The sequence below is a fragment of the Cibotium barometz genome, chromosome 15, assembly GCF_041138505.1.
Source record: "Cibotium barometz isolate CiBa-2024 chromosome 15, ASM4113850v1, whole genome shotgun sequence".
NCBI classification, from domain to species: Eukaryota; Viridiplantae; Streptophyta; class Polypodiopsida; order Cyatheales; family Cibotiaceae; genus Cibotium; species Cibotium barometz.
Window position 1 is genome coordinate 33,519,877 of NC_141060.1, and position 27,403 is coordinate 33,547,279.

At 46.0% G+C, this 27,403-nt stretch overlaps 1 protein-coding gene across 5 annotated transcripts; it reads right to left on the reverse strand.

Moving 5' to 3' along the window:
* Positions 1-758: 758 nt before the first annotated feature.
* LOC147631200 (uncharacterized) lies at positions 759-27,403 on the reverse strand. 5 transcript variants are annotated; one of them, XM_086809539.1, is made up of 11 exons: positions 26,658-27,403; positions 26,063-26,340; positions 24,940-25,924; positions 24,647-24,805; positions 10,264-10,350; positions 10,057-10,136; positions 9,683-9,921; positions 3,208-3,311; positions 1,799-2,057; positions 1,620-1,683; positions 759-1,413 (listed from the first exon to the last, which is right to left on the reverse strand). In XM_086809539.1, the coding sequence occupies exons 2-11, from the start codon at positions 26,141-26,143 to the stop codon at positions 1,261-1,263; spliced, it is 2,211 nt and encodes a 736-aa protein (XP_086665665.1). In that variant the 5' UTR covers positions 26,144-26,340; positions 26,658-27,403; the 3' UTR covers positions 759-1,260. The 5 variants fall into 5 exon arrangements, with proteins under 5 accessions (XP_086665665.1, XP_086665664.1, XP_086665663.1 ...); XM_086809538.1 differs by having other exon boundaries at positions 1,799-2,060; XM_086809537.1 differs by having other exon boundaries at positions 1,799-2,060; positions 10,057-10,148.

The following is a 27,403-nucleotide window of genomic DNA, read 5'->3' on the forward strand; positions in this document are numbered from 1 at the left end:
TCGGCCTGTTTTAGACTGGCCGACCAGCAGCCTGGGGCCATATAAAATGGCCCCTTGCCCCCCCCACACTTAGTGTTGAGTATTGTACCGGATCTACTGTATATAGTGCAGAGTTCAGACACCTACACTATCTCTCATCTGCGTTTTCTCTTCCACACACTTCAGCGTTTTTCCTGCTGGAGGTTATCTGCGTTTGCTCTTCTTCATGTTGGTGTCTTGAAACTTTGCGCTCTGAGCAGTTTCTCATATCCACTGCGTATTCCGACAACAACGTGCTTGAAATGGAAAATTTGAGTGAAGTAAAAAGGTCCTATTCATCTATATCAATCAAATCCACTAAGATTGTGACAACCTTAGGCAGCCTTTCTTTTAAAAAACATGTGCAAAGTAAAAAGGTCCTATTTACACTCATGTCAATCAGGTCCACTAAGATTGTGCAAACCTTAAGTTGTTTACACCACGACTCCCTGCCTGGCAGCAGGGGCCCATCCACGCCACTTGCATCAAGCATGGACAGGGAATCTAGCTCGTCCGACTCCAAGCTGATTGGAAGTATTGTGTGCCCAGCCACTGTGTGAATGCAAGGTCATTGTAGCAAGGATAAATTTCCATCTTAACATTTCTACAAAGGCATGGAGTCTCATCTGCACCACACTGCATGAAACATAATAATGGAACCATTATGCTACATTCAAGAGGAGAATCAGACATGGTGCATTCTAGAGCATCCACATCTCACACTAGAATAAAACCATGGATAAAAGAAGTAAACAATGATTACATTCATCCAACCCATGTGGAGTCAATCTAATCAGAATTTGTCAGTTTTAAATGCTCCGTCATACACCGATGTGTCATACAAGCACTAGGTCAGTGTATCAATGTGTTCAGTCTGGCAGTCATATAAACAATTGAAAAGGAACACTGGGTAGCCCATGTCCTTTTTCTCAAAGAAGACACTGCAGCCAAGTGCAGCAGGACTATACAAAGGATGTTTCGACAGATTTCCTAAGGTTTCTAAAAGAATGATATGCCTTAGTGTAGGATGAGAAGCAAAGAAGCAGATCAGTCAAGTTGGTGATGCCCTGCTTTCCATGCACCTTAAAGGCAAAGCACCGAGGGAAGAAAATATACAACAGTTTACATCAAACAGAGAGAATGATACAAGCTGCATTCCTGTATGTGATTGTTTCCACTTTCTTTTGATTTGTACATATTCAGGTAATCTCCGCTTTGGGGAGTCGCGTGCATTGTGATCTGCTACATGCCCAGATCTTCCTGCTGTTTGGCCTGTTGCAACACCCAGTAGGTGTGTACCTGTAGAACTCGATCGAGCAGCTCTTGTGGCACAGGCTCTCCTCTACGCTGATGAGGGGCAATATGTGCAGTATGAACAAGGGTCTTCCATTTATCCTGCAATGGCACATGGAACCTCTTTCAGATAATAAGATACATAGATAACCCCTGCCCGTCAACACGGGAGATCTCACCCAACTGTCTGCCCTCTTGGGGGGGGGGGCAGGGGGGGAACCTGTGGAACCCCCTCCCATCCAGCAGGCAGCGGAGATGTCTGTAAAGACCCTTACTTATGAGCAAAGAAAAGATTGGAAGCAGAGAACCTTAAGGTCAACGTAAGTTCTGTGCCTAGCATGATCAAACGCCTGCTGCTTTACTTCCCGCCACCTGTAAAACACAGAAAGTAACACCACATTACCTCAAACCACAAGACTGTAAATACATATGCTCACACTTGACTTTGTAAGGGAAAGAAAAATAAAATCCTGTAATCTGCTTTTACCTGCCAGTTCCAAGCAATTCAACAGCCTGCACCAATGCCTCCACCTCGGTGACTGTAAATGGTCTGCGTGTACGGCGTTTTCCAACACCTATGCCCTGGAAATTCTGCTGGGCCGCCAGAAGATCCATGGCCTCATTGTCTTTTAAACCAGGGTGTAAAATGAGAACTCCAGATGTGGGCGGTAGCGATTCAGCAGGATGACACTGCTGAGGCTCTAAATTCCTGCCTGGTTGGCTTATCATGTCACTTTTTTTTTGCACTGCTGCACATTAAACCAATACTAATGCGTTCATAGCCACAACTCTGCTTAACAAAAACTAAACTGTGATATTCACCTATAGTTGATTTTGTTACGGAGAAAACAGGAGCTTCCTGCTAGCAGCGTGCAGCCCCCAAGCCCGGGTGCACTCCTCCCCAGCCTCCTGTGCATGCATCCCCCTTCACCTTCCCCTTGTTCCTCCCCTCTGGTGCTCTCCCAGATCTCTCTCCCCCCATCTTCTGTTTCTTGGCCCTGCTCCTGCCTCTCTCCAGCTCACACCACCCCCCCTTCCCCCGTCTTTCTCCCTCCCTGTTTTCTGTCCTTTATTTTTGGTCGTCCCCCTCTCTCTTCAGCCCTTGCTCCTTCTATTCCCTTCCTCAGGGAAAGCCTGTAAACCCTTTCCGACTTTGTTCTCGCCGCTTTTTCCCTGTGTCTCTCTGCTCCACTTTTTTTCCTCCTCAGCTGATCACTGGTTAGCATTTGCTCTTCACCCACAGTAGTTAGATTCCGCTTCTGGTTCCCCCTTGTTTTGGAGGACTCCATTGCAGCCTCTCCATCTTACCCAACTGAGGCCCCCCTCAACTGAAGTGGACGTCCTGCTCCTGTCTGCATCATTGGCTTCATTCAATGCCACTACTTTAGTCTGCAAGGTCATCGCAAGCAGACTTGCAAGGGGCCAGATTGCGGATACGTGCCTCCTGGAAGTCTAATCCAAACCTGCACCGAAAGCCTCTCAAGCCAAGGGGAATTCGAGCAGGACCCGTAATCCTTTTTCCTAGTCATGCGAATCTACTCTAGAACCATTTTCAGCCGAGGTGGAGCTCCGCAGCCGTTGCCCAGGCCCCTTCCTTGCCCTAGAGGACAGCGGCTTCTTTCAGTATTATCGGCCAACACTGTGGCTTCCCGCCGCCCCCCAACTCAACACACCCCCCCCCAGCGCCCAAACACACACACACAATGAAATCTACCCCTGGGAGCGGCCAGCCATGAGAAGCCCCCCATCCTTTTCTGCATTGTACATTTGACCTCCTAGAAGGGTTGTTCACTCACAAGCAGGTGCCTTTTTCTTAAATGATAGATAGATCTTTTCTTCCAAAATTAAAATACACAAATTACAATGGTTTTATTACCAACCCAAAACACAGCACACCTGAGCAGTTTGAAGCATCCATCTCCACATGTACACAGGATTTTCTATTGACTGTCTTTCTTCTGTTTCCATCCATATCATCACCCAAAGAGAATACTGGATACCTGGACATGTTGATCAGAACTTAGTAACTAGCTGATTGAACCTGCCACTATGAACAAAAGAATGGGAAGTGCCAATGCATGAACAACTTTTTCGTTGCAAATAATTGGGTTCTCATGTTCTACGTCTACATTGGACAAACCAGATGAATGCTAAGAGTCCTGGCATGTAGTAAGCTTCGAAGTATGAGTAGAATGATACTACATGAGGTCATTGTGCACCGTACTTTGCCTTAATTGGTCACTTTTGCCTCAGTTTTGTCATTACATGGTACTAGCCCTTGCTTTCGTAAGAATAGCAGTATAGAAACAAGTCAGTGCCAGATTCTTCTAACAGGTACAGAAAAATTATCTTCCCAGTTCATGAGTGGGAATGTTTGTAGCCTAAAAATATCCTTGTAGTGCTTTTTGACAAAACATGGTTTTTCTTATGGTTTATATAATATGGAATCCTATCCTGCTGGTCTTGAAACATCCACTGGGGCAATACATACAGTAGAATAGAGGGAGCCAGGCTAACGACTTGGTCACAGGAGTGGCTTTCAAAAATAGAACGGCTGGTCCCCGACTTGCAGGAGGAATGATCTCTGAGCACACAAGGAAAACTTCCATGTGGGGCTATTGACAGAGAGAGAGAGAGAGAGAGAGAGAGAGAGAGAGAGAGTAATACTATGCTTGCTATCTGGAGCCCCACATAAAAGGACCCCCTTGATGTCAGAGCCCATCTCCTGGAACCATGAGCTCACGCTTCTGTCTAGCACCTTCCAGCCTGTTTCCACCATTTCATTGTGTAGACTGCTCTTGGGTGCTCCTGGAGTTCTCTAGTAGCACCAGATGTCTTGTGGGCACTCAGAACACTCCCAGGAAGGTCACAAACCAGTGCTGTCCAGCCTGTAAACAACACCAATCCAAAACAGCATGCTTCTCACACGAGAATTTCACACGTGGGCTACACGATGCTCTCTTGTACACCAAAAAAACCACCTGCCATCACAGTACATCAAGTGTACATGGCTGGAATCCATACAGACTCCATCAATATCACCTAGCCTTCTTGGTACACCGTGCATACAAGACCAAATATCCATGCAAGCATTGCCCAAAGTCCATATGGGCACCACCCATAAGTCCAAAACATCATGTCATGCCCTTGGACTCCATATGGGCACCACCCATATGATCCATACACATACCCAGGCCATCCTATTATGCCCTTGAACTCATATGGGCACCACCCATAGGATCCATACACACACCCAAGCCAAATATATCTAGAAGTCAAGGGCTTGTGACATCCCCCAACTTCTATTGCCCACAGCTGAAAGAGATCCAGGCCAAAAGACACAAACATGTAGCACTGCTTGCATGTCCGAAAGGACCAAATAAGGTAATCACTAGGTCAAAAGACACTCACAAACACGTAACATCCTGGAACACTCTTACATGTCCACAAGGCTTGCATATGGCATCCTGCCATCAAGTTTCTCTTGAAACTCGAGATTCTTCCAACGCTTCCAGCACACAAAATATCCATGACCCGTGGTCATAAGTTCATGATAGCATATGCCATCTACAAACTCTATGGACACGGGCCATCTGTCTTACCTGTGAGTTTGTGTGTGAATCCACACTTAAGAGTGAGAAATTGTGAGAGTGTGTGAACCACCTCTTAGGGGGGGGTTTGAATAATATCTAGATATTTGTGAGTAGTTGACCTATGTATTGATGTCACTGAGGTAACCTTTGTACTTATAAAAGGTACTTGTATTTCATGGAATTAATCAAGCAACTATCACTCCAACAGTCGTGTTTTTTCTCTCTCTATATTTACTGAGTGTTGCCTTTTTCTCTCTTTACCTCTCTACTATACAATGCCATATCCATGGCCTTCATTGCTTATGAGCCCCCATAGCCCTCACCTGTGCTATCTCCATCAATTGGTATCAGAGCTACTGTGCTGCTATTGCCAACCTCGCTTGTTACTGCTCACTCTGTGGTGTGTGGTGTGCATGCCCGCAGCGACCTTATCCTGCTCACCGTCGCCATTGCTGTCCTCCTCACAATCTCTTCTTGTGTGTGGCTCGAGCTTCTCTCAACCTTGCCTTGTCCCAGCAGTGCCCCATAAAAGAAACAGAGGCAAATGCATCATCGCTACCACAGCATCTGCAGACCTCGACTCTTCTGCTCACTCTACCTCTGACACGCGCTGCAGCCCACCGATTCCCGCTTCGCTGAGGAACCCAACTGCCACGTAGCCTTTTTAAGGTTTACTTTACGTGTATCACTTTTGGTCTCATAGACCCACTGGGTCTTTTGAAGAGGTTTAATAGAACTCTCTCTACTCTAACTCTCTCTCTCTCTCTCTCTCTCTCTCTACATTGTGCAATCGTCAAGAACCAAGGTGCTGCATATTCCTTATCAAAGTATAATCCTACTTGTAAGCTTCCACATGTTACAATGGTATCAAAGCTTTGCCTTTTGGTGAAGAGATTCAACTAAGAAAAAGAAGAAAAAAAAAATCACTTCTGTGATTGGTTTTCAGACGCCAGTTGCACTCCTATTATGGTGTGACTCCTGTCCCTCGAAGGACGGTTGGTTTATAGCCTCCCTAAGTGACCGGAAGCATCTCCCACACACACAGTGGATGGTTTTATTGCGGTCAAGGAAAAACTCCCACTATGGCGAATTCTAAAGACAAGAGAGAACACGAGACCCCTGAAGAAACTGTTTCTTCGACAACAACTGCATCAAGAAGCCAGGTTACCAGTGGTGATACAAATGCCATGTTCCAAGAATTTATGCGCATCATAGCGCAAAAAGGGGAACAGATGCGGACGTGCACGGCTTCTATACACACCTTGGAGAAACGGATACCTCTTCAAGATACCTCGACACCCCCACCCACCCCCACCCCCTCCCCCCCCCCCCCCCCCCCCTTCCTCCGCTAGTCATCACCACTGAGATCCCTTCCCATACCGCCAATTCTCCATTTTGCCAATAAAGTCACTCACCTGGCTTTACACTTACAAACATCAAACAAGGATAAGAGAGCTCAATTCCTGTACGTTTTAGACATGCAAATCCAATGGGATGTGAGTATGTTTGCACCACAGACTTTTGATCAGGCACCTTTGCTTGCGCAAGTGCCGAGATGAAATACAACACTCGAAAACCAAAGACCTCCCAGCTAGAAGTGGCCAAGACAACCACTACCAATGGCAAGGGCTAGAACCAGACCCAATCAAGGTCTACCCCGAGAGCCTCTAGCTCCAAGAACTCGAACAATGCACCTTGCCTTACTCCAGATGACCAGAAGGTTATGGCCGGCAAGATAGGTGGTAAGCTCGGTCCCAAGAAGCACAAACAGTATAAAGAGGAGGGGCGATGTTTCTTTCGTCATACAAAAGGACATACTTCTAAGACATGCCCTAAGAAGACCCTTGCACACACTACCACTCAGCTTCTGTGGTGAACCAGGAGCTCGAAGATAAGCAGAAAGGTAACCATGACTAGGGGTATGAGAGAAATGAGTTGCTCAAGACATTTGGCTACATAGGTGGCAGGAGAGTCGTTCTCTTGTTTAACAGCGGCAATACAAAGGACGTGGTCACGGAAGAGGCCGCTCGGCAAGCTCATTTCCCCTTGACCTCGGTAGAGAAGCAAGTGGAGGGATTTAGCACAGGCATGACAATGAGCATCAAGTTTGAAGCTCGTTATGCTAAATAAGTTATCCAGGGCACAGAATTTGAGCGCGATTTTATGTTTGCCCCTCGGTGGCAAGAGAGTCGTTCTCTTATTTGACAGCGGCAATACAAAGGATGTGGTCACGGAATAGGCCGCTCGGCAAGCTCATTTCCCCTTGACCTCGGTAGAGAAGCAAGTGGAGGAATTTAGCACAAGCATGACAACGAGCATCAAGTTTGAAGCTCGTCATGCTAAATAAGTTATCCAGGGCACAGAATTTGAGCGCGATTTTATGTTTGCCCCTCTTGTAGGTGCAAACATTATCTTAGGGATCCAATGGTTTCACAATTTTACCCCAGACGTCGACTCGGAGCAGCACATATTCCAGATTACCCGAAATGTGTCCAAGGCTCCCATGATCATAAAATGTGAGCCAGGAATACCTAACTTTCCGGTCATTAGTCATATCCAAGCTAAACGAGAGATTTGAAAAGATGCACAATGTTTGGTGATCTATGTTCAAACCATCCAGACAATTACTAGTACTTCTGAGATGTGCAAGGCCCTTCATGACCAGTTCCAATAGACTTTCTTTCGGGACAACCTTCCTCCTAAGCTCCCCCCATCTAGACCAGAGGACCACAAAATTGAAGAACTCCCAAGTATTAAACCCCGAGAAAGTTTCCATATTACCTCCGCCTTGTTAAAAGAAGGATGGATCCTCACAACTTTGCGTAGACTATCATGCTCTCAACAAGATCAAAAGCAAGTTTCCAATGCCTCGGATTGACTACATATAAGAGAGACTGAATGGAGCTAAGGTGTTTTCGAAGATTGACTAGAAAGTGGATACCATCACGTACAAATTGTGAACGGGGATATCCCCAAAACCGCATTCCGAACTGAGGGGGCCCACTTCGAGTTCGTGGTTGTGCCCTTCGGTCTGACAAACGCCCCAACTACATTTAATCGCATGATGATGAGTGTGCTTTGGGACTTGATCAGCAAGTGTGTCTTCATCTTCTTGGATGACATACTAATTGTTTCAGCTACAGAGGAGCAACATGACATTGACGTAGAGAAGGTGATGAAATTGTTGGAAAGCAATGAGCTGTATTTATGTCAATAATAAAAAATCGTAGTTTTATCTATACAAGGTTCATTACCTTGGATAATCAGATCCCACAAAGGTAGCGGAAAACTAAATTCAGAGATCCCGAAAATTGCTTATGATAATTGGTCGTTTGTGGGTATTTGCCAGGCACATTCAACCCACATCGACAAGTTTATTGACATCTCGACACCTCTGATGGATCTGCTAAAAGGTGTCAAGACTCGGAGGCAACGTATTCACATGACCCCTCCTGGACTACAGGCTTTCAACGACCTTAAGGTTGCATTATTTGAGGCTCCTTGTTTAGCACTAGCCTCAAGGGATGACCCATTCCAGATGAAAGTAACATCGCTATTGGAGGGGTCTTGCAACAGAATGGGCATCCAATCGTGGTCTTCTCGGAAAAGGAGATTGGGTATATCTCAAGATTATGAAGCAAAGGTTGAAACAAGTGGGCAAGTGATGCCCAAAGTTGTCGTTTCAAAGCTTCAGACCTTTTCCCATTCTAAAGAAGATCAATGAGGTTTTTATGACTCTAAAGCTACCTCCCAATTGGACCATGTATGATGTGTTCCATGTAAGTTGGTTGAAGCCTTATATAAGACCTCTCTACATTGTCCACGCAATGAACACGAACCAAACATAGTGGACGAAGCCGAAGTTATGGTTCCAAAACAGATCCTCTTGCATCGTTTCAAACACGGCTTCGACCGAAGAGAAAGACAAGTCCCCACAAAGTTTCAAGACCAAGGGACACATAAAGCAGTGTGGCTTGACAAGAATTTTTTCGAAGATTATCTGGCCCCTAGACACATAACCTATGGAGATGAACAAACGGATAACTCTAGAAGACAGTGTGAAGTTGAAACTAAGATGCTCTATGCTCATGTGAAAAATAAGCACGCTTATGAATGGAAAATCTGGAGTGATTTGCAAGATAGAATAAATGAAAGAAAGAAAAGACCAAAAGAATCAAGAGAAGCCAAAAAAGACTAGAAGAATCAAGAAAAGCAAAAGAAAACCTGAACACCAAAACATTCCACCAAGCATAGGTCAGAAAATGCAACTGTCCTGGACTGTCGAAGGCGGTGGAAGAGCCCTTTAGGAGTGCCCTGAATCTGCCTACTAGAACCCTAAGTGACCAGGGTTAGCCGACGGGAAAACACCCCCTATTAAGAGGCTGAAAAGGGGAATTTTTAAAGCACGACCAGCAGGTTGAGTGGCTAACCAGCAGGGAAGGTGGGAATTTTCCCTGTAAAAAGGCAATCCAGCCCATTTCATTTGTCATGTGCACACTCCTGAAGTGTGATGTGTACATGCTTCTAGCCATTCGCCAGCTCGGAGGTCAAGTAGGTGGCCGGATTCATGTGTTTGTAAGGGCTACTGTGCCAGTTCATTGAAATATTATCCAGGCGCCTAAAAGCAACCAAGTGTGGACAGAGTTATTGGGTTGTTGTGTGAACAATTGAAACAGGGCAAAGCACATTGAACATAGTTCTTGATACTCTGAACTGAAAACAAAATACTGTCAATCTCATCTCAACCTGAGAATAAACCAGATATGTTGAAAATATACCATGTCACAGGCTGATTTGTTGCATTTGAAAGAGCAAGAAGAGAGTCCTCCATACACGTAGCAGTATCTGGGATTCGATTTGGTTCCAGCATAAAAGCCAAAGAATCTAGTCTTTCTTGACATGAGATACCCATCTGAACAAGAGTTGCACTCTCATCATAAACTTTTTTCCCTTGGTGAAGAACATGGACATGCAAACCTCCTCCAAGTAGATTGATTGCTGCCTCCATCACAGCTCTCTGCATGAGGCATAGAGGGCAGGTTATCGATAGATATATAGTCTACCTTTGAGACTAATTGCACCTATAAAGATGCCTAAACCAACAAATCTAGAACCCTATGCAAAGGCAGATTATTGTAGACAGAAATCTTGCCTTCAAATTTGCAACGGTTGCAGTTTCAGGAAGATCTATTGAGAGTTCTGGAACTGTAAAAGACCTGATGTTGACCTTAACTGCAGAAGACTCTGTGTCCACATTAATGATTTCTTTTCACATAGCTTTACAAGGTTAGTGTTTTTGAATTCATCACAAAACAGTCTAAATTTGAACCAACTTCCGTGACACAGAAAAGGAAACTACCATGTGGTTCTCTTAACTTTTTCTTTGCACTTCTCCATGATGCTTTTGTGGTTGTGGTAGGAGACGACGCAACACTTGCATCCTTAGCTGGATAAGCACAAAGTTGACAAACGGATTACTTGTAGGACCTTGCCCTCTGATCTCACAGAAAAAACATTAACCACAAACATCATACCTCAGAAAACCCATATCAAGAACAAAGGCTCAACTAATGAATTACTCAATACTTGGGTCTGAATGAAATGAAATGCTCTCTCTCTCTCTCTCTCTCTCTCTCTCTCTCTCTCTCTCTCTCTCTCTCTCATGGCATGAGCCTCCGCCCCTAGCCTCTGCTTGCATGCACACAGGAGCTCTGCTCTGTCCGGCGTCCACGCAACGCTGCTTTGGTCTGTCCACGCTGCCCAGGCCCCCAAGGCAGCTACATAATCATTCATCTCTCTCGCTCTCTCTCTCTCTCTCTCTCTCTCTCTCACCGAGATGAAGAGATCCCAGAAATGGGAGGCCCTGCATTCAGAACAATCATTGACAAGATGGAGAAACGCGTGCTCGCTAGCTCAAGCCAGAGAAGCAACCCCCTAGGCGGATGGTCGAAAGATGGGCTAAAAGTTATCAAGGACATCCTGATATGCCATGAAGATACACACGATAGGGAAATTAAAGAGCTCAAAAAGGCCCATGCAACCGAAGTGCGAAAGTGGAAAGCACAAGTTGACCTCAAGAAGGAGCTACATCTATGCAAAGCACAGATGAAGGAAGAAGGGGAAATTAATCCCTCCCTTGCCTAGGAGGTTGAATTTTGAAAACCTGAAAAACAAACTACAAGAAGGCTTAGTGGCCACAAAGATGGAGAAAGGGTGGCCGCGGGTGGTTTGAGCAAGAATCAGAGAAAGAATGGACAGGGTAAGAGAGCACCCCACACCCACCCCCATCAAACATGATACCTTGGAAGAGGAGAAGAGGAGAAGAGAAGGAAGGTCCATGATCTTCTGACACAACTTAAGGAAGGGGAATTCCCCAAGCATAGTCACAAGGAATGGGCATTTTTAGACTCGGGAATGTTGGGGATGGCAGCATCTCCCCGTTCCCATTCCCGTCCCATGTCACTCTATAGTCACAGGGAATGGCCATTCTCAATCTTTTCCGTCCCCGTTCCCCGTCCCCATTTCGCGTCCCATGTGACTATGTCCCCAAGGCTAATCTTATGTGGACACATGGCATTTGGGACAAGACACCTCACGGGAGCGCTCCCTCATCTTGAAATTCCCATACCTTGCTAGCCGAGAGGCCTTATGGATACATGGACAGCTCTCCGAGGGGAGAAGATATTCCTAGGGGATATCTTACCCAAACCCAGGTAAAGTGCACACGGGCGAACATGCCCAAAGTGCACGAGGCCCACAAGGCAGGGAAGTGGGTAGTATGCAGGGATGGGCAAGTCATCATCATAGAGCGGCATCCCAAATAGGGGCGCAAGGGCTGTGGGACCACACACCTGGAGCTGGCAGTTTGGAACTGCAATGGGACACTATGGTTGGACATTGGGAGATTTAGGGAAGTTTTTAGAGAAAGGGACATCATCTTTTTCACAGAGACTCACCAAAGCCCAGAGAGAGGTCTACCACCCACCTCTCGCTATGAGTGGGCATCCGCCTACCAAGAGGAGACACACACATGTGATGGGGGTACACGGGTTTGGCGGAGCGGCGGTACTATTCTGAACACACCTACAACCCATGATCACCATAGTCCATAGGGACAGAGGCACACTTTATGTGGGTGAGGTTACACGTCACCATGTAGAGACGTATACACATTGCAGTCTGTTACTTCCCACCTAGGAAGTTCTCATATGCTATTCTAGAGGAGGGAGAACAGTTTTATCCCCTCCATGCAGACATCATTGAGTTCACGCTTGGGTGAAGTTCTCCTTTTAGCGGACTTCAACGCCAAGACTCAAAGCAAGCAAGCATCTGTCTATGACCAAGAGGAGCCGACCATGTAGGAGATAGACTCCAAGGAGATTGGCATTCCGCAGGTATCACAAGACAAAGGGGACATTACAACACCAAGGAAAGAGTTCCTTGGGCTGAAGACCACACATGGCTTAGCCATCTTCAACAGGATTTCCCATTGGCCTTCTTCGAGAGCTCTTACATGCATCCCACATGGCAGAGGCTTGAGTACAACGGTTACATTATGGGATCTCCGGCTTTAGTCACATCCATACATGCATTCACCATTCCCACCCGCCCCCTTGGAGCCGACCATGACTCTCTCTCCTTGAACCTTCAGCCTCAACTTCTCCCCCCACTACACCCAGATTCACGTCCACCATGATGGGGACTCGACTTACTCCGACCATCTCCACCAACATCTAACAAATGTAGACACCAATCTCCCACTAGCCAACCTCACCTCTCAACTCACCACAATCTTACATACCTCCACCATAGCCACATTTCCATCCACTAGTTGCACCGCTAGACCCCCTACCGGCATCATGCCCCAAAACGATTGGTATGACGAGGAACACTGCACAACACGTGAGCATCTCCTATGCAAGGTTGCAACTTGCCAAATCCAAGAGCGAGATGCTAAAAGGATTGACCAGTACACAACCAGACGTAGCAAACAAGCACATGTTAAGGGCCAATACAAGGAATTATATGATAAAAATCATTCTTTTTGTATAAAATATCTAAACCTAGAATATGGTAGGAATTCCTCTTTTTTCTTTATTCAAAATATGCATAAAATTAAGATTTATCTTTTTGTGCACCCCAGAATATCTTCGTAGTCCTGAATCCGGATCAGTAGTTTCTCCACCTCCCGATCCCGCACTTTCCGACCAGCAGGTAGGCGTACCTCGTAGGTATGATCACTAGGTGTTGTGTCCAGACCCAATTTCTACACAAGTTTGTAATTAACAAAGTTGTGTGAGCTACCAGGGTCCAGAAGAATATGGATTCTATGGCCATTCACTTCTCCATAAACTCGGAGAAGATCATGCAAGCCAAAAACTTTAGAGTTGAACATACAATCAAAACATGAACTAGGGCGAGAAAGTACAGTGATTGAAGTACCTGTCAAAGACAATTGGTCGGCTAACAACTGGTCAGCCGCCTTCATCTTGGGTCCTGCGTTGGTCTTTGCACTCTTCTTCTTCGGGCACTCGTTACGCATATGTCCTTTTTCTTCGCAGATGAAGCAACGTCCCTCCTTCTTGAGCTTCAAAGCCTTGAGGAGAAGGTTTTTCTTTGTTGAAGTCAAAGTAGAATTCTTCGAAGGTTGGTCCGAAGACTTTCCTTCTGTCGTGCTAGCCATCGGCGCGGAGAACTTTATTTTGTGCTTGTTTCCCTGCTCGGTCCACGGGTTTGGTTTTGGAAGAGACCATTGTATCGTCATAAATTCGAGCAGAATGAATAGCCTCATCCAAAGTTTTGCATTTGTTGTTTTTGACCTATAAACAGTACGAGTCGGGTAAACTGGCTACAAAGAAACCCAAAAGAGTAGTAGAATCCATCTTCGTAGCTTTCATCTGCAAGTCTCTAAATTTTTGGAGATAGACCTCATAAGTGAGGTTCTGCGAGATCATGGTCAAACTGGCAAACTGAGTAACGATATCGTAGTCATCCTCCTCCTTGAGGAATTCTTTCTTGAAGACTTCTTCAAACTGTGCCCAGGTTGTTGGTTTAGGTTTGAGTTCTTTCCACCAGAGCAAAGCTTTGCCCGAGAGGAAACCTGCTACTAACTGAATCTTTTTGCCATCGTCATATGGATGAAACTGGAAGTGAACCTGCCACTTACGTAGCCATGTGTCCACAATCTCCTTGGTAAGCTGCTTTTGCTCACCTCCAAACTGTTCCGGAGTAATGTGGGGGCCTAAAGCAGATGCCAAGGTATCCATGCCCGAGAGAGTAGACACAATAGTTGTCAGTAAAGAGAGAGAATTCTGTAAAGCCTGCAATTGCGCGGCGACTTGTTTCTGACGTTCCGAGAAAGAAGCTTTGAAAGCTATAAACTCCTGAAAATCAAATTTAGTTATAAAATCTTCGAGAAGATCGCCATCGACGGCCTCAGTATAGCCGGTAGGTCTTCACGTTCGGGTATGGGTTCCATCTCCGATTCTTGGGTCGACATCGCGAAGAGGGTAAGTGAGAGAAAATCTTGGCTGGAAGCAAGGAAGACTGCTAGAGAGTACGAGGAGATGTGTGGCAAGAAGCCCACTTTAGGTGTATTTTATAGGCCTCCCAAAAAGCATATGTTTTTTGTGTTGCTTTTGTGTTTTTTTTTTTTGGCTCTGATACCACTGTCAAATCCCCAAGGATCTCCTCGAAGAACGCTCCTAAAACAAGACTCGAAACCTGCAAAACAAAGCCAAATAACGTGAAGGGGGTTAACTCACCACCCAACCTTGACAGCCACAAGCAAAACCCACAAGTCTTGGCTGTCCCCACCGAGCCACGAGCTGAGCTAACTAGCGAGATGTACCGACCAGTCTCTACCCCATGACGTCCCATACCGCCAAGGAGCTAAGACTGCTGCCCGCCTCGGCTGCATGAAGCTAGATCCAGACTCCTAACCATAGAACTCTCACAAAGACTCGCGAGACACTATGAATCAACTAACCAACCTTGGCCACCCTTTTATAGGCTCTTGGCCGGTCACCTGGCATCCACACTTGGGCGCCCGCCCGTCCATACTTGGGTACCCGCCCGTCAGTCTATCCCTAGCCCTGCTCGCCAATCAGCTTGCCTAGCTCCAAACTTTCCCAAGCCTCGAAGCTAGTCTTGTGTGCGTGTAGCATACGGTAGATACACTCTGTGCACATGACAACATCAATGCTCCAAAATCCTGGTTCTATCTGGTTCTTAATCCTTCTTTATCTAGTTGCACGCTAGGATTAGTCCTGAGATTAGCATGTACATGTGCATGCACATGACAAGAGGATTATCAGAGGAGATCTCTACTATCATCGGAGTAAAGCAAGGATACCCATTGTCTCCTCACTATCTCCCACTCTCTTTGGCCTCTACATCGACGAGATTTTGACCTTCATTGGCAGAGAAGGAGGAGGAGGCATATCACTTGCAAGCATCCTTGTTTCCATACTAATTTATGCTAATGACATTGTGCTTATTGCAAATTCTCCAAAGTCTCTTCAAAGGCATCTTGACACATCACAAGACTTTGTGCACAACGGAATCTCATAGTAAACCTTCGAAAAACCAAGGTTATGGTCTTCAACACATCTCCTCTTTTCACATCTGGACTAAGTTTCACCTACATGGTCAGCCTAGTGGATGTTACACACTCGTGTACTTTGGAGTCACTTTTACTGAACTCAGCAAGTATGGCTGCTATCACCAACCTGGACATTTCGCAGTATGAAAGGGGTCTGGTGGACTCCAGGATGTCTAAATATTTGGAAAGTACAAGCTTTGGGAATGGGAAATCATCCCAAAATACAAAGGATCACACTCCTAAAATCTAGGAGAGTTACTATTTTTTGCCTAACTGCAATGGAAATTTGTTCGCGTCATTACATCTGGAATTGAGCAGATACCAAGAGTTGCCAAAGTGCCTATGACAGAATGTCTACCAGTTGGGATATTTTTAGAGATAAAGTTTATGGAAGAACCCATCTCTTAGATTGGGACATGTGGCAAGAAAGTGAACCAAAGTGAGACAAGTGGCCTCACACTTGTCAAAAAGTGGATCAAAGTGAGACAAATGACCTCAAACTTATCACTTCAGCTATTGTGTGGCTCTCCACTTGTCATCATCGCCTTCTCTTTCCATTTTCACTCATGGGAGCCCCAAATCTATAAATTGGCACCCTCTCTTCATTAATGGAGGCTCTCTTGCTGCACACTAGCCTCTACCACCGTTACAAGCTGCCCTAATGATGGCTACTCTCTTTCTCTGTCTCTTGAAGGCTGTCCATGGAAGAATACCGGCTGTTAGGGACTGTTTTGGAGGCTTCCATCGTGAAGAAATACTGAAGGCAAGGGTATTTAATCATTTATTATGATTTCTAGTCATTGTACTTGTTGTACCAACCCTTGTACTTGTTGTACTTGCTCTACTAGCCATTGTACTGGATGTACCAACCCTTGTACTTGCTGTACCTACTGTACCAGCCACTATATCAACTATGACCAGCCACTGTACTGACTGTACCAGCCCTTGTACTTGCTGTACCAGCTATACCAACCATTGTACCAGCTGTACCAGCCATTGTACCTACTATATCAGCCCTTGTACTTGATGTCCCAGCCATTGTACCTATTGTACCAGCCATTGTACTTGTACCGACTGAATGGAGAGTTGTTATACCAGCTCTATTGCATGAAGACCCGTGCTTTTTCAAGAAGAATTAGTACCCACACGGAGGTATATGGTTTATATTGTTGGCTCGGCATTTCTACAGCTATGTGACGGCTGAATTTTATGGTTGCCTCATGTTGGGCTGTGTTATGATTTGTATATAGATGATCCGGCATCTCCCATGGGAAGAGTAAAGCCCTCAAAGCTTGTACATTATATTTTCTCCTTGGGTAATAAAATACTCAAGGGGGGGGGTCGGCCCATTCTGGCCTCTATGCGGTGTCACATGTGCAAGCTCCACTTTCAACATTTGTGGATGTTTTGTCCAACTTTTATGTTTTATCCAAAGTGATGATGGATATGTGTTAAGGCCGTGGCCATTGTTTAAATGTTTTGATATGCATTGATGGTATCAACAAGTGTGTCAAAGGCCCTAGTCCCCCAGGCACCACGAGTTTCAACTGTGGATTCTTCGCATATTCACGATGGACAGGGCCTCCACCTGGATCATTACATTGGACACTGTAGCTTGGGCCACAAAGGCTGAGGTGGTCAGGGCTTCTGAGGAGGATGGTGGGGGGCTAGCCCTTCAAGTCTCTCACCTCCGCATTTCGGCAGCACCAGTCACAGCCCCATCTACTGACCGTTGGCGACCGGGCTCATGCCAGGGATGTGAGATTTGCAATAGCATTGCAGCCTGGCACATTTGGCGAGCTAGATGCAGCGAAGCCATCAAGGGTACTCACACACCGCCTGCTGAGTCCATCAGGAGCATTTCGCTCGACATCGTGCATACCCTCCGCAGTCCGTGATGGAAGTTGCAAGGTGGTTCTAACCGCATGCGAAAGTGGCGGGAAGCTTTCTTGAGGCTCTGGCGGCCTGACCCTTTCTCCCAGATAAGAGGTGATGACCCCATGGTCCACTTGGCATTACAGACCACCTATGTGGTTGTTCCCCCCCCTCCCCCTGTATGAGATAGCCTTCTCCTCATAGAGGAGCCAGCCGGAGGAGAAGTGTTTCGTTCCCTTCTTTTGATTATTTGATCCCCGCCCTGTACATGAGGAGAGTTTGTATCTAGTGGCTAGCTCTCTTCGGGGTTGTATTCAGCCCTTGTGGCATTCTTTCATTAACTAAAAGAAGGGTCTCTTTCCAGGGAAAAAAAATGCTGCACTGATGATGATGCCAATGTATCACTATGTACCCCAGTCCAAGGTGCACGTGACACATTTAATCTCTCTCTCTCTCTCTCTCTCTCTCTCTCTCTCTCTCAAAGGGGGTTCTACACAGATTTCATCGACAGATTCTGTTCCATGATACACGTTACCTGAGATGATAGTTTCTAATCTATTGTATGTGGACAACATAGAAAGGTTGCAGAAACACTTCCATTCATTACAGAGGAGCAGGACTTGTCCATCAACCTTGGCAAGATGAAGGTCATGGTCTTCCACACCAATTGTCAGGGATGCAAAAAGACACTATATAACATTTGCGGGCTAAGAATTGGAAGTGATGACGAGATAAACATACCTAGGAGTGGAGATCTCAGTCCCAGAACTCCTCACAAAACCAGCAAAGGCAAGCCTAGAGAAGGGGGGGGGGGGGGGGGGATGTGATTTGTTATATATCCCTAGCATTCTCGGAGAAGCATCTATGTGGAGACGGAGAGCTGCAAACTTTGCTACAGTGATGTTAGCGTGGAATGCAGGGTTTGCTCATGTGTGTCAGGAAAGCACCATGACTTGTATTCTCTCTTTCAAACTCCAATAGCATGATGTGAGATCTACAGCCCAAAACTGTGCTCCATACATGGCTGCTACTCTAACTAGTGAATCAAAGAGGGGACTTTGTTTGGACCTGCTGGAAGTGTGCTTGAAGCATTGCTACATTTCAGCTGGTTACCTACAAAGGATGCGAGCGCTTGGAACCACAACACAGGTTGGACAACTAGCCCTGTCCTCATTCATGCATCTTTTTTTTTCTGAGTAGATCTTTCTGTATTCGCAAGCTTTTTTGGTACCCGCCAGGTGGTGGCTCGGTCTTCCCACCCTAAGGCGTTATGACTTGTGGCCGCTGTCACGATCCTGTGTTTTTCTCTAGACAGTATGTAGGTGTGCACGGGGACATGGTGGACAGTGTGAATGGCATCGGTTTGAAAGTCAAAAAGGACTCAAGGTTTTTTTTTTTAAGGTCTCTTTTTCACAACCCCATGTGGGGGGAGGGGACAAAAGATTTTAAAAACCTTTAAAAACTTGATAATACTCTTTATGAAAGAAAATGTGGCCCATAAGCTGTTATTGGGGGCCACGTGTGTGCTTTTTCTAAGGAGGGATTGGCGGGCTGCTGCAGGCGCCTCTCTATTGGTGGAAAACAAGGGGATTGCACAGGCGCTTGGGCTTTTTCTCCCTCTCTCACTTGGAGAGGGGCGAGCAGATGGCATGGCAGCCAAGCGCCTCTTGATTGATGAAAAAGCAGAGTGCCTCTTATTGGCTGGACTGCACTTACACGCTGGACAGCACTTACACGCCGGCTGGCTGGACTGCAGAAAGCAGAGGGCTGGATGCGCTTCTCTATTGGCTGAACAGCAGGAGACGGGCTGCAGCAGAGAAGTGTGTGTGTGTTCTTCCTGGTCGAGCTGAGGCAGCCAGGAGGATGTACTCTCTCTTTCCATCCCTTGCTTGCTATGAAACGCCAGCAACAATGGTGCTTTTTGGAGGGGGCGTGTTTTTGCAGAAGGGAGGGTGCTGGTTTCTCTTGAACATAGACATCATGTCGATGGCGTTCAACTGATGGAACTTTCAGCTTCTTTTTGCTTTGGTTCAGGACTGTTTTGGAAAGGGTTTATGGATTGTTTCGTGGCAGTGCATGTGGCTACGAACATGAGCAATTCCGAGGCTGTTTTGAGACTGTTTATGGGCTGTTTTGCTTGGCTGCAAGTACTCTGTGTACATGGGTTATTGGCTGCAAGTACAAGTAACCTGGTTATGTTTCTTGGCATGGGAGCAACAAAAGCTCTCATAGGTGCATACCCATGGCGCAGATTGCTTTCTTCTTGCTTGGAAGGAACAGAGGGACCTGCAGTTTTGGGCATACCTATGTAACATATTTGCGGGGCAGAAATACAGCCAGACATATTCAGTAAGAGCTCTCTCTTTTGTTTGTGTGTTGTGTTGGCATGATATTTGACTATGTGCCGAGAATGTTTTCAAGTGGAAATAGGACATGGGTTTCATGCTGGGCCAGACCAGATGTTTCATGGGAAAACATGTCACCCAATGCTTGCTGAAATAGGTTTTTGTTTCATGTGGAAACATGTATTTGGGTTTCTCCAGGCGATAGGTCACATGCAGGCAACGGACACAGGAGTGGACACATTTTTGGTATAGCCTTGCACACGCCTTGCACACGGGAATCCATGACAGAGATGGTTAGTACCCTTGGAAGGTAGAGAGGGAGTGTACAGGTGTGTCTACTGTATAGCATGTTGTGCTGTGATGCGAGATCTCTTTTGGGAGACAGTTTGGGAGTTTGTGTTGTGATGCAAGAGCACTGGATGTGTCAGGGTGTGATGTTCATAGGGTGAGGGGCTATGGATGGTTGTGGTAACCCTGATCATGGGAGAAAGCTTCTGTATGTGACTCAATGTGTGGGAGTCTTTTGATGTGAACAATGGCTAGACTTGTTTGTGGATGCCGAGTGGATATGAAGCCATGATGCAGGGCCTTTGCAGGCTTCAGGAATTCTCCTGTGACGACTGAGTTTCCAGCCTTTTTGTAATCAAAGCTCTCTTATAATCAATTAAAGAAATACCACATGGGGCGCCATTGCGTTTTGGGGCCAATCGGTGTCCGTGTACTGTTTGTAGGAGCACTCTAGCTCCCTCGGTTTGCTTTCCTTTTCTTGGTCCTCAAAGGTGTTGAAGTGTTTTGTATGCAAGTTTGTTTTTGCACCGCCCTTTGGTTTTGTGTGAAGACTGAGGCCGGTTTAGAGGCCGCAAAGCAACCACAATACCAATGGAGGCCTGCCGGGATTTGAGGTTGGGACCTCCCCTCCCAGAGCCACAAGTCCTCACCTGCTGGGCTACGAGCCCATTGGCTTATCATCCACGCATCTTCCATCACAAGGGGTTGATATGCTATGCCACCAAAAGGCTTTGAGTCCCTTTCTTTCTTCATTCAGTATCGTGCCAGGAGATGCTTAGGTCTCTTCCTCCTTGAGACTATACAGCTCTGAGAGATATAGAAGCCAGCTATAGAACCTCATCCTGTCCCTTTTCAAGACCACAAAGGATAGGAAGAAGCGGAGAAAGAAGAATTTCATTTTGGACCATCAGGCTTCCCCAAGGATTTCCAAAGACCCCTTTCATTCATGGCCTGTGGAAACTTTCTTCACCGTAGCACCTCTAAATTCACAAGAGTGATGAGATGAGATGTCCTATACCCCAAAATATTGAAATCAATAGACAACATGACAGCACCTAGACCTCAACTTGACCCTGAGGAGCACATTGCAGAGGCACACTAGCAATGTCTATGTGTGCATTTAGACCTTACAAACATGCAGCTAGGATCCAGACTCCAAAGCAAGCATGCTATTACATTTAACTATCAGAATATGCAGCGGAGATGAAGACAAAATCTGAGAACACAAGAGCAAGTGCACTGCAAAGTTATACAGCAATGGAGAAGGAGAGAGAGATGTGTAACTCTACTATATACACAAGAGAAAACCCGGAATACCCAATACAATGAGTGGGGGGCCATGGGGCCATTTTATATGGCCCCACATGAGCAGTCGGCCAGCAATAGAACAGCCGACAGCAACCATAATGACACCCGACTGCAACATCTCCAGTCGGCCAGCACGTGTGAAGTCGACCAGCAGCAGAGAGAGCATTCAGCCAGTGTCAGAGCACACAATCATGCAGTCGGCCAGCATACAGAGGTAGCCGACATGCACAGGATAGCCTCCCATAGCAAAAAAAATAGGAAAAAAAATAGGGAAAAATATGGAGTGTGGAGAAAAATGAGAAAACACCTTAATCGAGCGGGCACATCCACAACAGAGGCCCTAGTGTAAATACACAGACAAGAGATGACTGCTAACACCCCCTCTCAGCTCCTGGATGTGGAACCAACCCCAGTGAGCTGGATGTGGAACCAACCCCAGTGAGCTGGAGTGCCGCCAGAGCAAAGCCTGAAGAGGTCCACCCCACTGTCCTCCGTCAAACAAAACTCTAGCAAGATGTCATCAGCAACAATCTTTTCACGAACAAAATGCCTCTAGATGACCATGGGTTCCACCAATGGAAACCCAATCCTGCAAGTAACCTCTACAACCTCACCACCTCGCAAGCAGCACCACAAGGAGCCCGATACTCTACCTCGACGACAAGGCAATAGATGGCTGCCTCTTACAGCTCCTGAGCCAAGGGAAAAACTATAGCCTGATGTCAAGGTCCTCGTGTCTGGCTCTCCTCCCCAATATGAGTCACTCCATCCGTGGAGTCAAACTCCATCCATCAATCCCCCTCCTGTGTAAAAGAGTCCAAGATCCTTCGCATGCTACAGAAACCAGAAGCTACGCAACCCTGCCTCCTAAAGAGTCCTCTGCAAACATAAACTCAACAGCCTCATTAGGAAGCTCCCATTCAATCTGGTATGCATCAACCAAATCAATGAACCATTCTATTACGGTGGGATGCCAAGTCCTAGAAACCTGCTGAAGACCACTCAAGGCCTTCGGAAAACAGTAAAGCACCCCCTCTGAATCCGGAACCACAAAGCCTAGAGAATGTGTAACATCCACCTCCTTCTGCAAGTAATCAACTGCCACCTGCCCGGCTTTCCAATAGGTCTCCGTGGAAAGAACTTCCTCAACTACAGGAATTTCTTTGTACCGAATGCTACAAGATATCAGAGCATAGGTTACCTGTAAAGTTTCCTCTGACTGACGAACACAAAAACTTCCAACATATGTATTGGAAAGTTCTTGCCAACTGCTGCCATCATCTGGCAAGCCATCCACCATTTGGTCCCGGAAAGCCCGTGCCTGCAACGTATCCACACTTAAGTGGCCATTACCAAACTGCCGCTCATCACAAAACTGAGGACCTGGGAGAGAGAGTGCTGAAAGCTTGTAAACTCCATTCTCCACTCCGCCTTCCCAGACTACCTGGCCTGTTGCCTTGTCCCGGAGAGCAACAAAATGCTCATCAAACTCCACCCATATGCCAGTCTTGCAAACCTAAGCACTGACAACAGATGAAAACCAAGTGACGGAACATACAACACCTGGGAGGAATGCTTCCCCCCTCTACCATCGAGAACTATCTCCAACTTGCTCTCACTGTGAACTGGGATAGTGGATGTATCCCCAGTAAGAATGTGACCAGAATACCTGCAGAGGTCCTATAAAGCCGAACGGAAAGGAGTCATGTGTCTGGAAGAAGCACCACTGTCTAGAATCCATTCCCGAGTATCCGTAGCGGAGAGTCCTCCAACCTCCTCCCTCCATGAAGAAAATGAAACATCTGTGTCCATAACCTCCATGTGCACAAAAGCTGGAGTCTTCACGGTTGCTACTAAGGATTTGGCACCCTTCTCGGTGCTCCGCTTGGGACACTGCCTCCAATAGTGGCCTTTCTTGCCACAATCATTACAGATCCTCTCTACCTTGAGTTTCTCGCGGTCTGAGTCAGACATCTTCTCAAAAGACTTCTCTGATGAAGCCTTCCCTTTACCCTTGTTGTTACGGCCTTTCAACCACTGGCCAGTTAAGGCCTCCGAACCTCCGCCCTGTGGAGGGTTCATGAATCTTTCCTCCTGGTCCACGACCATGGACACAAGCTCCTCCCATGTGATGGTGCTGAGCCTGCCACACTGGTAATCAAAGAAGAGTAGAATGCTGAGTACTGAGAGGGTAAATGCGACAACAACGTAATGGCTATATCCTCCAACGATATCTCTTTCCCAGCCTGAAGAACTTCTTGCTGAACAGCCTACAACTTGTTAATGTGCTCCCGCATCATCCATGACTTTGCAGGATTCATAACCCGCATCTGTACTTCCAAGGAGATCCTCTTCATGGGCGATACCTTGTTATAGAGAGAAGCCAAATGCTCCCATATAACTCTGGCCAACGTCATATGCTTGATATGATTGATTACCTGCGGTGTGCAATTGAGAAAAATGAAGGAATGGACCCTAGCGTTGACACGATCCCACAATTGTGCATGTGCCTCGCATTCCTTCCGAATCGAGGGTAGCTCCCCTTCCTCTAACTCCAGCCGTGGAACCCCAACAACAATGAAATCAGCAAGGTCGTAAGACTCCAAAACAGATTCCATCATTACCTTCCATATGCCGTAGTTGTTCCCGTCCAACTGATGGTCCACTGGGAACGTGGGGAGTGTCGGGATCTTCACATGCTTCTCAACCATCTCAAGTAGATCTGCCATTGCAGGGGTGTAACTGAAAAGGGTGGGTGGGTGGGAAAAAAGAAGAACTTAAACCTGCAAGTGGCTGTCCAATAAATCAGTCCACCTTCCTCTTGCTTCTCCTCTTTCCGAACAGTCCAAAACAGTCCACCAATCAGCAACAAAACAGCCCCCCTCTTGCTCACACACTTCCCAAGATCTATCAAGAGCCTAGAGCTCTGATACCATGTCAAAATATGCAGCGGAGATGAAGACAAAATCTGAGAACGAGAGTGGGGAAAAATGAGAAAACACCTAAATCGGGCAGGCACACCCACAACAGAGACGCTGGTGTATATATACATACATGAGATGACTACTAACATTAACTTGGCACCAAATCCAAAAAGTCATATCACAAAGTGCATGAGCAGCAGATCTGATAAATATCTCTAGAGAAACCTGTATTTGCATATGGTACTATATGTTAACATGTATGATTCGTGTGAAAAAAAGGAGGTGCTTTTTCAAAATCTTTTGCAAGGATAATATATATGGAGCAAAAGCTAATTAACCCTGTAGACAATTAAATGAACTCAGCATTAATAATCAGCAGAGCTAAAAGAGGCATCTCACCATCTGAATCAGAAAATCTGAGGGTGCTTGACTGGTCTGGATCCCTACATAACGCAGAAAACCCAGAAGTGGGCCTCTTCTTTTTTTCTTGTAACCACTTTGGTTTGCACTGTCTAGTGCAGTTCAGAACATTATTGTCACTTTTCCCAATGGTATCGTCTGCAAAAACGAGATAAGTCTGCCATGTCAGCATTGTGCTCAATGAAATTACACACATACACAGCATTGTGCTTGATGAGATTACACACACACACACGCATGCACGCACAAAAATCTGAATTGATGTCATGTACCTTCATTTTGAAAGCACTTCCTTTTGGATCCAGGTACTAAGGTTTCCCCTTTAAAAGATCCATGTGGCGACTTCTTTGCTTGTAAAGCTTTTGCAGACGACTGCCTTGAAAACCTTGGTGGTGAAGTTGTCTCTGGGACAACTGAATCTGAAAAGTTATCGTCATCATCTCTCGCTTTTAAGCGAAATAAATCCTGCCTAAACTCTAAATGCCTTTCTAAAGGCCTTTCACTTAACATGCCACATAATTTTGTATGTACATTTGTCAGTGCTTCTTCACTGCTGCCAGAGCTCACAAGTGGAGGACTCTCATCTTGCAATGATGAATCCCGTGCAGTCATGGAACTCTTTTCTTCTCTCACAATCCTTCCCCTGAAATGACTACAGTTTGTATCACTCTCTTCATGACCGTCAGAATGCGCATGCGTGTTAAGGTATACTGGATCTAACAATTCTGGGGTTGTCTTTGTAGAGACAATATGACTTGATCCATTTACCTTAGACCTTAAAATGTCCTCAAGTGTATCCACAGCCTCTTCCTCAGTACAATCCCCTATGTTAAATGCTTTCTTCGGATCCACAGTGAGCACATTCTCTACCTTCTGCAGACAGACACTTGAGTTCAATAAACTTCCACCCAATACTGCCCCCTTGGATGCTCCGTGTGGCGCTAGCTTCTCCACATCTTTTTCGATCATCCGTGCTGTGCATGGACCTTGATGATCTTCACTATTAAAAACTTTTTCAATTACACCCATATGTGTGTCGAGAACGTCAAGCTGCTGATACTGTGAGTTAAAGTCTGGAAAGCCATCCTTTTTCTCTTCTACATGCCCTAGCTCCTTTGCAGAGCCATTCTGTGTCATTGCATTTCCTTCATGCATATCTTTCTCTTGTAGAATTTGTCCTGCAACTGTCGCTAGCAGCTCAAAAAATCTCAAATCATTTGGGGGCTTGTTTGATTTTCTTTGATATTCGCCTCGCTTCTGAAAGCATCACAGATACGGTGACAAACAAGCTCTCAAGCTCTCTCTCTCTCTCTCTCTCTCTCTCTCTCTCTCTCTCTCTCTCACACACACAACACAACACAACACAACACAACACAACACAAGCCTTAGGCATACCCGTGAAGAGCGCATAGCTTTAGGCAAAGCCCCATCATAACCAGGAAATCGAAACCTTTTACTCCAACCCCGTGCCTCCATTTCAATTTACATGGGCTGTTTATCCCATATGTACAGTCTTCAGTTCCTAAATTACTTGCAAGAACTTCAAACACTTTCCCCGGACTTTGGGAAGACTATCCACGCCCTTGGATCAAACAAAACAAGTGGCCGAAACGGACAAGAACCCCAACCAAAGTTTGTCGATGGTGACCTGCACCTCATGCTCCACATATGTCCTGTGAGGAAATGAATCAAACCAACAACCACAACAATGAAGGGCCAACAAATCTCAAGTGTGTATGCTTTCTTGCAGAGTCTTCGTGGAAGTAGATACACACCATCAAGATGCAAAATCACAACAGTGAAGGGCCAACAATAGTGAAGGGTGCTTATACGCTTTCTTGCAAATCTTCGTGATAGTTGATGCATACCATGGATAAATGCCTACTAGGGTGCTGTAAACACAAGGACCAATGGCCTAGCCTTGACTGGTTTCAAAACTTAGTGATTTCATAGGAAAAGTGCTATATCTAAAAGTTTCAACTGTACTCACCTTCCTGCCCACTGCATGGTACGGCCTCAGCAGTTAGAACGACCATGGAATTGAGTCACGTGCTTGGCCACTTGATTATGAATTGCCAGTTTTTGCCTTAGATCTCTTCCTTTGAAGAACTGGTCTTTGTCCTCAGCTTACCCATTGCCCATGGCTCTGATATAAAAAAGAATGCTCCCAAACAGCCAAAGAAAGGCCTTTATCTTTTCAACATACAAAGTAGAAAACAGGTTCAAGGCACAAAAAGATGTCTAACGGCCGCATACCATAAAAATGCATTAAGACCCCTAAGAATTAAAGCATGTGGAGATCAAGAAGACAAAATTGCCTTGAAAAATGCAGAAAATAAAGATAATTCAGAGATCAGAAGGACGTTTGCACAGCAGGAGCAGGACGAAAACCCATTGAAGACGGCTTTTTGAGCGATGAAGACAGAGCCAATTATGTGAAAAAATCTTCGAAAAGACCGAGTGGGCATGTAGGAAAAAGACATAAAAAAAAGCAGCGATTGTGGCGATTGGGCACTCTGCAATCTGAACTAAATTGGGAAAAGGGGCATTTTGAAGCACAAGGGCACCCGCAAAAACAGGCAAATTGGGCACTCTAGCAGGACCAAGTTAGACAGAAAATGAAGAGGAGAACCGAACACAGACCGACCGACCCTCTCTCTCACACTCTCTCTCTCTCTCTCTCTCTCAGTCTCTCACTCACTCTCTCACACACACACAGACAAAAGAAGAGGATGA

Excerpts from the sequence above, each read along its gene's own strand:
- LOC147631200 (XM_086809535.1), bottom strand. The coding sequence starts at position 26,143 with ATGGAGGCACGGGGTTGGAGTAAAAGGTTTCGATTTCCTGGTTATGAT. Across the intron at positions 2,061-3,207 it reads GGATGCTTCAAACTGCTCAG|CAGTGCAAAAAAAAAGTGAC; the intron begins GTGTGCTGTGTT and ends TTTAATGTGCAG. Across the intron at positions 1,414-1,619 it reads GAACTTACGTTGACCTTAAG|GATAAATGGAAGACCCTTGT; the intron begins GTTCTCTGCTTC and ends GTGCCATTGCAG.